Source organism: Vicia villosa, unplaced genomic scaffold (genome assembly GCF_029867415.1).
Source record: "Vicia villosa cultivar HV-30 ecotype Madison, WI unplaced genomic scaffold, Vvil1.0 ctg.002171F_1_1, whole genome shotgun sequence".
Taxonomy (NCBI): domain Eukaryota; kingdom Viridiplantae; phylum Streptophyta; class Magnoliopsida; order Fabales; family Fabaceae; genus Vicia; species Vicia villosa.
This window is the reverse complement of record NW_026705859.1, coordinates 17,669-29,956: the sequence shown is the minus strand read 5'-3', so window position 1 is coordinate 29,956 and position 12,288 is coordinate 17,669. Positions and strand designations below refer to the sequence as shown.

General features: G+C 33.6%; 1 protein-coding gene across 1 annotated transcript; it reads left to right on the top strand.

Moving 5' to 3' along the window:
• Positions 1–3,527: 3,527 nt before the first annotated feature.
• On the top strand, positions 3,528–7,713 carry LOC131638111 (cytosolic endo-beta-N-acetylglucosaminidase 1-like). Its single transcript, XM_058908659.1, has 10 exons — positions 3,528–4,026; positions 4,857–4,994; positions 5,158–5,379; positions 5,462–5,569; positions 5,725–5,837; positions 5,950–6,031; positions 6,118–6,198; positions 6,346–6,395; positions 6,514–6,649; positions 6,850–7,713. The coding sequence occupies exons 1-10, from the start codon at positions 3,547–3,549 to the stop codon at positions 7,528–7,530; spliced, it is 2,091 nt and encodes a 696-aa protein (XP_058764642.1). The 5' UTR covers positions 3,528–3,546; the 3' UTR covers positions 7,531–7,713.
• The last annotated feature ends 4,575 nt before the right edge of the window (positions 7,714–12,288 follow it).

Below are 12,288 nucleotides of genomic sequence, written 5' to 3'. Positions count from 1 at the left end.
AGTTAATATTATTGGGGCTTTTTTAATTTATCAGTGATTTAGATTTTATCAGTGTGATTTAGAGTATTGAAGACAAAGTTTGTTAGGTTTTTATCAGTGATTTAGAGTATTGAAGACAAAGTTTGTTAGGTTTTTATGCAGAAAAAAAAACTCAAGTAATTTGTTTTTGGAATAAAAGTTTCATTAGATCCGTGAAGTTAGTATTTACATCTATAGATGTATTATCTATAGTTTTATACACTTTTTAATTTAGTATGAATTGATTTAAAGGGCCTCCAGGATTGATCGCTTTTTACGTGATCTTTTCTGGACATAAAGCATAGGACTTTTTGTTTTATTAGCCACTATTACGAGTTCCAATGTGGAACGTGTTGAGAACATTCATTTCTAGGGAACTTTTGAACTCTTTTAGCTTTCACATTCTAATTTTTTTTCAATATAATGTATCTGGAAATTAACATGATTCAAGATTTTCTATATGTAGTTAGTAATAATCACGTTTTTCTATTGTAGGTTGAGCTTCAAACAGTGGATGGACTGGTAAAGGATAGAACACAATGTGCCCCTGCCGATTATGTTCCACAGAATATGAATCAAGTATTGTACCCCGAAGTCTTCTGTGGCAGGATCCTTCGGGGTACAGCTATTTGATTCATATTCTGTGACACAATACAACTTGGATAGAAATGAGGCGATGCAGGTTAAGTCCAACAAAACCTTCAAATTTCTAGTCCAACAACCCCTTCTCATTATTGCAACATTTATTGATTGAGTAAACATACACCCCTAGCTTACACCAACACCGTAATTTTCTACATACAAGGTATACAATTCATTTTTTATTAATTTATTCTATCTTAATTTCTGTGCACAAGTATCTATCTGTGTTTAAATATACGGTGTAATATACAAGTGTAGGAAAATAAGTGTAGATATAGCATAGCTCAAAGATGAAGGAAAACGCTGAAGGGTAAGTAGTAGTAACTAGTTGTCATGTATTATTTGTCATAGAAATTAATATTCAACTTTTATTTGTGTCTAATTTTTCCTGTCAATTGGTTGTGAACTTTACATTAATTGTTGTTGCAGAGAAACTTCTTATATTGCTAAGAGATAGTAGAAAGCTCACAAGGATACTGGGCTCTTTTGATCAATTTGGTAACAACTTCTCAAATTCTGTAATTGTTTGACATGCTGTTGGTTGAGTTTCTAATAGTGTTCCTATCAATAACATGTAGCTAATGTTGTTCTTGAGGGTGTCTGTGACAGGATTATTGTTAGTGATCTATATTGCTTTATCCCTCTGGGCTATATGACGTGGCTGTGTTAAATTTAAGGTAAACTTTATGTACAAAATTTGTTGAACTAATTTACAATAAATGATATTCCATTCCATGTATTCAAGTTAGATATATAACGTCCTAAATATTAATAAATTAATTTGTATTTATTGATATATTTAATTTGATTATTCTTTTTACACGACATATATATATATATATATATATATATATATATATATATATATATATATACTCGTTCTACTCTTTACCTTCTTATTTTAGAGCCTTTATATAATAATAATCTTATTTTGATTATATTATTTTTATTTTGCAGATTGTGAAGATTTTCAATCATTTGAAGATGTTCAGACTTTGCAGGACTAGGACCGATTTAGTTGATTTAGTTGTTTAGGGATGATTTTCTTATTGTTATAATGTCATGTGAATTGGTTTAGTTGTTTTCATGTTAGAAATATGTGAATCGGTGTATATATATTTTGGATTAATTACAATGGTATAATTATAATGCATGTTTAGTATATAATCGAAATCGCTTCTTTGTTGAAATAATGAGATTACTGAAATAATGGGATTACGATTGTAAATTATAGGTTTATGGGATAACAATGGTAAATTACAGGTTCATGAAAGAATGCTGCCATACATGCAGGTTTAGAAATTATAAAAATAATAGGTTTATAAAAAAAAAGCATAAAAAATAAAATAAAAAACGCAACCTACGAAAGCGCTTTTGGAAAAGCGCTCTTATAGGGGGGGCTATCAGAGCGCTTTTTCCAGAAAAAGCGCTCTAATAGGGGGGGTACCAGAGCGTTTTTTCCAGAAAAGCGCTCTTATAGGGGGGTCTACCAGAGCGCTTTTAGAAGCGCTTTTGTTACCTATGCCACCGCTGGCTTTCACAGCGCTTTAAAGCGCTTTTAAAGCCCAAAATAAGCGCTTTCGTAGGCCTTCTGTGTTGTAGTGTCTTGATCGCATCGCTGTAGAGGACATCCGATATGACTGCTATGCTGCTCACCATGAGACTGTTCCATGGAATAATGTTGCGCTATATTCTGGATGGTTGGCTTCCAGTTCGACCATAACTGATTGTCATCTTCCGGAGCGTGTCATGCAGCAGTTCGGGTATTGTCAGACAATACCTCGCGACCCTCTTGTCTCCACTCTTATCTTGATGATCCGTCGGCAGATAGATGAGATCTTTGCAGACTGGGAGCATCACATGGTTCCTAACGAGGCTCGGGCGACCAGATCAGAGAGACTGGAGCACCGCAGACGGGTACATCACTTGGTACTTCACGGTGTCACATCCATACATGCTCCCCATTACACCGGGATCACCACCTAGACCAACCCATGAGGAGATCTTGCAGACTCATTAGTCTCATTTGGACCATAGTAACGATGTTCTTCCTCGCTGTCGCGAGATACTTGATATGGCGCAGGAAGACATTACCGATGATTTCTTCCTTTAGGAGTCTGATCACAAGCGTGTATTGGATGGTATCATGGGGGCGACATATGAGGTATTTTTGTATTGTCGACATCGTGCCCGAACATGTGGGACACTTAACGGTAGAGGCAGAGTAGCCAGTAGAGGACGTGGATGCAGAGGTAGAGGCAGGGTATAGGAGGAGGATGTTATCCGGCTCACACAATAGAGATGTCTGTATTTTGATTACATTTATGTACTTTTTTAATTATGTATGACACTATTTGGATGATTTATACGACGTATTATTTATGTGTGCTATATACCATTGCCATTACATTACACTACTTTCATGTACTATATTTTAATGTTAAAGATATTGAAGCTTTGGAGTAAAATAACACTGATTTAAAATATAACAGAATGTTCCGTAGGTACATCTACATAACACTTTGTTTTTTACAAGTTCCGTAGACACATCTATGAAAGATTTACTGAACTGTAATATTTTGAATTTTTTTCTACATTCACTATCTCTTTTAATGCTTCCGTTGAAAGGGGCTTTCAGATGTGTCTCTACGAAAACAAATGACATAATTGAAATTTCGTTACGTGACTAAGAGATTAAGGGTGGATTGAGATATTTTGTGAATGAATCTCAATTATTTGAGTTGACTTGCTTTACCCGAGAAAAAAATGCTATTCATTCAATATAAAAATACAAAAACAAAAAAACAAATGAGTATGTACTTGTAGTATGTAAAACGTTTGTAGAGTGTAGAAGTAAACATAAACATGTGAAAAGAAAGATAAAAAATGAATCCTCGGCATCTCGAACCTTATATAAACCGCCAATTCTTAATCAAAGTCCGAAACATCCTACGTCTCATTTCCAAAACAACTCAAAACCTAATCATGTCTCAAACACAACCCTCTTCTTCTTCTCCCGACCCTCCACCTTTCGATCCCAACCAACCCTCCGTTCCCATTTCCTACCCAATCAAAACCCTCCAAGACCTTCAATCTCGCTCTTACTTCGATTCCTTTCACTACCCTTTTAACATCTCTTCAGTTCCCATTTCTTCTTCCAAGCTTCCCAATAGGCGTAGGTTGTTGGTTTGTCATGATATGGCTGGTGGTTACTCCGATGATAAATGGATTCAGGGTGGTGATAATCCTGATGCTTATGCTATTTGGCATTGGCATTTGATTGATGTTTTTGTTTACTTTTCTCATTCGTTGGTTACTCTTCCTCCTCCTTGTTGGGTTAACACTGCTCATCGTCATGGTGTCAAGGTACTTGCTTTTTTGAACTTGGTTGAGCTGGTTATGGTTATAGAGCTCAGCTCATTTGTTTCAATGTTAATTGATTTGAGTTTGAATTTTCTGATTTTACTTTTTGATATGAACCACTTGTGATGTTGAAGCTACTGGATTTTGATATGAGATCATTTGTGAAATGTGAAATATATTTTTCTGATTCTTTTTTGGGAATTCGGGTTCATGGAGTTTGAGATGTGTAGAATTGATTTTGACATATTTGATTGATCTCGAGTAGAATTGATGCTGCTTTCCAGAATTGATTCTAGGTTGTGCGTTTGGATTGACAGCGAACATAATTGATTAACAGAATTGAGTTTAGTAGAATTGATTTATGTTTGGATACATTCATGGAAAATTGAGTTGAACAACCATAAAAATCATGTTTAAACTTAGAAGCCTCAAATTTTAGCCTCAAGTAGAATCAATTCTACTTTAGAAGAACCACACACCTCAAAATCACTCCAGAATCAATTTTAGACCTTTAAAATTGCTTTTGGCTCGTCCAAAAGTCAAACCAAATATGCTAAGAATTTGTAGCTTAAAGTGATTTTTACACTTAAATTTACTATTCTAATCATTTTGCAGAAATTTATCCAAACATTAATCACTTTACTTTCAACTCACTTTTGACAACATTCACTTTTACAGAATCAATTCACTCAAAATTAATTATCTTTACCGCAGAACCATACATACTGAATTTGTTTCTCACTTGGAGATGTTTCTGAAGATATTCATCGATCATGCTTGAATCTAAACAGATGGATTATTCTTGAGTTGTTCTTGATTCTTTAATATTTCAGGTGTTGGGCACTTTCATCACCGAATGGGAAGAAGGAAAGGCTACCTGTGATGTGCTCCTTTCAACAAAGGAGTCTGCACAAATGTATGCAGAACGTCTCACAGAGCTTGCTGTTCGTTTAGGCTTCGACGGGTGGCTAGTAAGTAATTCGCCTGTTATCTCTCTTTGCTTACTTAGAGTTTCTATTCATGTGTATTTTAATTTTCTATTATCTAATTACGTAACTATCGTTCTATTACTTTGCAGCAACATGTTTGTGAGATTTTTTGTTAACTATTTGTATTCGTTATGTTTAATTGCAGATAAATATGGAGGTAAAGTTGGATCCCAAGCAAATTCCTAATTTGAAAGAGTTTGTTGACCATTTGTCATTAACAATGCATTCCTCATTGCCTGGATCATTAGTGGTGTGGTATGACAGTGTTACAATTGATGGTGAACTGAATTGGCAAGATCAACTAAACGGATATAATAAGCCGTTCTTTGATATATGTGATGGAATATTTGTGAACTATACATGGAAGGTATTGCTTATCTTCCTTCCTCAATGATGATGCTTAATCATTTGTCATTTTCCTTATTTAGTTTTGTTATGTAATCATATAGGAAAGCTATCCAAAGCTCTCTGCTGATGTGGCTGGTGATCGGAAGTTCGACGTTTACATGGGAATTGATGTATTTGGAAGGAACACATATGGCGGTGGACAGTGGAATGTATGTTGTCTGCGATGTACATATATTTTTACTGTATTGGCAATAGTGTTATATGTCTGCTATTTCAGCGTTAGATTGTTAATTTCCCTATTTTGGTAATTATTGTAATGCTTGTTTTTTCTAATGATTTCTTTAATCTGTTATGAATGTCTCAGGCAAATGTTGCTCTTGATGTAATAAGAAAAAATGAAGTCTCTGCCGCAATATTTGCTCCCGGATGGGTCTACGAAACAAAGCAACCACCAGATTTTGAGACTGCTCAGAATAGGTAATTGAGCTATCTATTTTGCGATACCATATTACAATTTTGCTATGATAAGCTTAACTAATTTGGTGTAGAATAATATATTAGCATCATTGCCATGCATTCGATATTTCAGTTGGTGGGGTCTCGTGGAGAAATCTTGGGGAGTACTGCCAAATTATTCTGGACCACTACCGTTACATACGAATTTTGATCAGGTTAACAATTGCAAAGCCATCTAACTTTTTTGATCAAATACTCTTGTATCCCGTCTTTCAAATGTATCCTATCTTTGTTACTTCAGGGACGCGGTTATCACATTTCAGTTGATGGAAACAACGTATCAGATGCTTCGTGGTGCAACATTTCTTGCCAAGGCTTTCAGGTATGCATCATTGCACCTATTAATCATTGTTGTTAACTCAATTATTTATTACCAATTAAAAATTATATTCACCCTTTATTTGAATTCTTAGTTAACCAATTTAAGAGCTTTTTTGTGTTGTAATCTAACTTAGTTATTTGCTTGCAGCCACTCCTTCCGCTTGCTGATACTAGAAATCCTATTCAAGTTACTGTAGAGTAAGCGATGACTCAAATCTAATATTTTAAGACGTTCTTGTAGCTGAAAACAGAACAGAATGTATATACGACATATTGAATTCGGAAGATTTTATGTTGTCTTGCTTGCAAATTGCAGCTTGAAAGAAGTATCATATAGTGGAGGGGGGAACCTTACATTCAAAGGATCTCTTGATAAGCAAACTTATTTTGAGACGAAAATCCTTCAAGGAGAGTTTCTTTTGACCGAGTTGCCTATCCACTTTACTTATTCAGTAAGTTATAACTTCTTTATCTTATTCGATGAAACAACCACACATCAATCTACTAAAAAAATGCCGTCATACTCATATAATCTGGAATAGCTGCCAAATGCTAATGCAACATTCTTTAAGTTCATTGAAATTATTACAGACGCAGTATTCCTATCGGAACACCCAATTTTCTCACGCGAATAACTGCATAATTGATGCAGGTAAAATCTAATGGCAATTCTTCGTTAGGACTTAAACTCGTGTTCACTTCAAACAAAGACGAAACAGTTTCCGCGCTTCTCACATCCCAGGAAGTGAATAAGTTCTCAAATAAATTCGACAAAGTAATCACAACACGCGAACAAAAGGAGGTTTCGTCTGGATGGGTTATAAACGAAAGTGAAATTGAAATGAATGGATACACTTTAACCGAAATCTATGCAGTGTGCTACCGATCAGATTCCTCATTATCAGACTATTATGCACTTCTTGGTCACATCACAGTCAAGAGTTCCGACTACAAGCCAGATTTTCCCGTTTCTTCTTCTTGGCTAGTCGACGGTAAATTTATAAAATGGACATCAGGCTCCGACGGTTCTAAGACGCTTAGCATTAAACTTTCATGGACACTAAAAGATGGAAAGAATTATCTCTCTCTGAAGTACAACATCTATGTGGTGAAATCATCAAAACAAGCAGGTGATAATCCAAGTAGAACTTCAAAGTCTGTGAAGGAGGAGTACCTTGGAGTAGCACAAGTAAACTGCTTTTATGTATCTGATCTTGAAGTTCCTTCAGAAAGTTCTAGCCTCAAATTTATAATACAAGTTTGTAGTGTGGATGGGACAATTCAAGCATTGGATGAGTCTCCATATTATGAATTGGAGGTTGAAAGTCCCTAAATTGTACTGTAATAATTAAAATGTAACATTATTTCTGCAATAAAGTAACCATCAATGATGTGGCATGCCTTGGAGAGAGTTCTTAACTAGTACTATTTTCCTTGGTATTTTGCCATCTCTAATATATTGGATCCTAATAATGTACAAGGCTAATGATGTTGTAAGTAATAAAACTTATCTTAACATGTTATGTCTAATGAAATGCCGTTCTCTAGTTCACACACTATAAACAAGTGCAGGACTAAATGCAGACTTAGTTAATTATTTCTTTTGTTGTGAATTTAGTAAATTTTTAAATTAAGCAAAAGAAGAAAAAGTTGTCCTGCAACTAGTTCTTAAGTATAAGACTTAAGTCACACGTTTGGAATTAAGAATCTGTTTACTTTTCAGTCCAACTATAAAACAAGAAAATATAAATATAAAAATTTGTTTTTTCGCCGTTTTCTTTTACAAACATATAAATTTTACCGGCTGGATTATTTTTAAGGGTGTGTAAAATGAATTAAGACAGATGACCTTGAAATTTTTTTAGTTAAATTGTAATTAAATAAAATTTCATAATAGATCTCTTATGGTTAAAATCTGGCTAAAGTTGAATTGTATTTGTAATTAATCAACACATAATTTCCAGAAGTTTTTATAGCTAAATTGTAATTAGTTGCAAAAGTATTAATTGGACAAGATTTATCCCAAAAGGGCAACTGTGGCAGCAGGAAAAGCAAGGGTATAAATGACCTTTTCAAAGCATATGATTTTCCAATTATGGATTGTGGAGCAAAATTATCTTGCAATCAAGATTGATTGATTCACTTATGTGACGAGTGAAGAACAAGAGATGAAATTGACCAATTGATTGATTCTTGTTCATTAAAATTGATTCGGAATTCTTCATTATTTTAGTGTGATTCCAATAATATGTAATAAAAAACAAAATATATTTTTAATATTTGAAAAATTAACAATAAAATAGTGACAAAGGAGACTAGATATGAAAACAGGGTCATAGACAGTTTTTAACCTCCCAAACTGAAATTAAAATTTCTAAACAATCTTCATTCTCCGCTCCAAATGTCAATAGGGATGAAAAATTAAAACTCAAACTTGTCCCAAACATATTCAGATTAGGTTATAGTATCCCCTTCCCGCCACCATCCATAACTGAAATCAATTTTCTTTAAAAGAAAATTTTTCAACAGTAAATTACATTATAAATATTAAAATAAAACAATCTCAAAAAATTTCTTACATACATTTTAAATAATAAATACAAATAAAAATATCAAAACATTGACCACTTATTTAATATCATAAATTATTCAAACTAAATAATAAAATAAACAAGATAGGGTCGGAGTGGTTACTAGTGTCTTGATTATTTGATCCATCTCATATTTTATAATCGCAAATTCAATCAAAGCAGGCTTTCTCCGTCAAATATGAGACGGGTTCAAGTGAATCTCCATAAATATGAGTTATGTTTGTTAGAGGAGTTTTTCACTAGGGAACATTGATACATAGTGTAGGATTAAATACATTTGTTGAAACACACCACTTATTCATCAAAAACTTTAGGGTGATAGGTGAATGAGTTCTCCTATTTATAACTGTTCAAGTCACCTCATTCCTATCCAATATGAGACTATTTCTTCACTTACTCACACTTACATTATTATTTTAATAATATTCTTTATGTGTGAGTCCACAATGTTCCCCAATTACACCTGTATTGCCGTTATCTCTCCTTGGGCAACGAAACTAGAGTGTTAATGATATAAATAACATTACCTTATCAAAATGAAAATGTTAAAAGAGAATATCAAGTAAAACATACTAAGACTAAATTACTAATTAAAAAATATAAAAATTAAAAATATAAAAGTTCAATAACAAAAATCCAAAATTATAAGTATTATCCTCATTAATAATAATAATAATAATAATAATAATAATAATAATAATAATAATAATAATAATAATAATAATAATAATAATAATAATATTTTTCCTCCATTTTTCTATAAAAATGATAAAAGGCTTAGATGAATACTACTTTAAAGCGAACAAAACAATTTTGGCTTTTTTTGGTTTTGTCTTTATGATTTAAAATAATGCCTTGATTTTGACACAAAAGATGTTGGAAGAGATGAATTTAGAAACCTTTCATAAGCACGTGAAGGAGCTAGAAGGAACTTATCTGAAGGGTTATCCAATTTGACCATTTCCTATGTTATGATTGGAAGATTGTACTAGGACTCACGGAAATGAAAGCAACTTAGGTAGAAGAGACGGAAAAAATCTTGAAGAAGAATACAAACAAAAAAAATTAAACAATACAACAGAGTCATTGTTGGAACAAAATGTAGTATGCATTTATGATGGAATATTTGTTAAAGCTACTATTAAAATCCTAATGTAAATAGTAAATTGAAAAAAATCTTTGAATTTTATATTGGACAAATTCACACATGTATGTTTTTCTCATATTCATCCATACACCAAAATATTTGCTCATCTAAGTGTTAATTTTTTCTTCTGGGGGATGGTCAATAAGTTCATAAATGCCTCTTTCTTCATAGTTATTTTCGCCCGCTTAATAAATCAACAACGATATTCATAACAAAGTCATGGTTACATTTTAAGCTTGAGAATTCCTTACATTGAACTACGTGTTCCCAAAAGGTTCTCAAGGCATGCCTATATAAACACGAAAAATATCATCGATAGAAAATTAATGTAATTATGAGGCGATATCTAATGATAACGCATTAATCTACTAATGTCATTGGACCAACCCTTCAATAAGAATAATTAGGAAAAAAACACGATCCCCCTCTCAAATGCACCGTGTAGCATGGACCCTACCTGGAGACAGAGGTTGATTTCACTGTGACAACCAGTCAAGATGTTGTTTACGGTGATTTCCGGTAAACAACCGCTAGTCTTCCAAACTATAATAAATATGATTTGGTTACTCGCAGGATTGACTAGATTGATCCTAGGACACATAGTCAAAAAGATTGTTATCAATGATCATTCGAACCATAGTCATGATTCGTCTTTGTTAATAAGAATTGTTTCGAATAAAACGAGTAATCTTGACAATCACTTGGTTATACGTAAGTATAATTTCAGTGAAAGGATAAGTAAAATAACATATGAAACGAAAGTATTGTTAAAGCATAAAGAATCTTAAAACGCAGGACTGTTAAATACTTCAAAAGTAAATGGCATGAAAGTAAAAATACAGAAATGTAAATGGCAAGAAGTAAATGAAATGCAATAATACTGAAAGATATTTGAAAACGAAAGAGAATACACATGTATTAAAATGGTGGTGTCATACGTACATTTTCTCAGCGAACTCTTTCTCTTAACACTTGATACTTGAGTAATATGTGAGTGATTTGTACAAAATAAACACACAGAATCCTAACATTAAGACTCCTATTTATACTAATTTCGACCTTAACGGCCCTACGCTAATCTAATGCCACGTTTCTCATAAGAACTCCAGGGACGCCATCTGTTATTTAGACAGTTACGAAACCGTCTTCGAATTTCAAATCTTCCCGCCTGAGTCCTTCTTCGACGCGTGGCAGTGTATTTAAAAACACTACGAAAACAAGCTAAGTAGTAATACTTGAACATATTTCATAAATTTTGTCTAAGTCCTCGAAGACATACACTTCTACTAGCTTCAGTATTTATTATCTTCATAACGAACTTAGAAGTCTTCATTCTCGAAGCATGGCCATCAGGAGCCATTCTTTTATTTTTAAGGGATGGTCATCAGTAACCATCTTTCCTTCGAATTTTTACTTCTTCGAAGAACCAAATTTGTAAAACGAAATCTTCAGCTAACAAATTGCCCCCAATAAATGCCTGTTTCGAAAATCAAGAGAAATAGGCGTTTCTTGCCATCATAAGATTTCGTCTCTTGTTGATCTTTGAAAGTTCCAAGATTGCTGACTAATGTCATAATCATTGCTGACCCTGTTTCCAAAACGTCTTGTCATTTTTAAAGATGTCTTCTCATAACTTACATTCCCACGTTTTTGACCTTACTTCTTGATCATTACTCCTACATACTAGGAGTAAAGCTAATTTATTCGACCGCCGTTGGATTAAATCACTAGCCGCCACGTGTCCCTTGGTTTTTACCCAAAAAGATTTAAAAAGGGTTTCCGTTAAACCTTTAAATACTTGGTTTTGCACTTTTATACAACTTTTCATTCCTACTTCTTCATCCTCTTCAAAGAAAAAGAAAAACACTCTCAACCCTTTCAAAAGCTTTCTTTTCCAATCAAAACCTCTCCATGGCTTCATCTTCAACTGTTCTTCAACCTGTTCTGAAGCTCCAAACAACAACGCGGTCTGGGGAACAAGAACACATTCCAAACCCTAATACCGCAGAAGTGCGCGCTATTTACGCTTCCCAGGTAATCATTCCCTTTGAACTTTCTGGAAAACCTCTTGCTTTTATGGGTCCGTTACCAGGTGAAAACAATTCATCTATGAACAAATTCTTCCCCTCTTATTACAAAACTAGACCCTTAGTTAGTAAGATTAAGATAGATGAAGATGGTCGTTCCCTCTTAGGAGAATCTGCTAATACTGAAGAAATTTCAACTGTGACCCCTTTGGCTTTGGCGAAAATTAGGTTAAACTATATGACCAACTTTGTAAAAGTGTTTAGGTCAATCCCTTTAGCCAAAGATCCTGATTTGTACTATGCCTGGTTAGAAAAAGTAGAGAGAA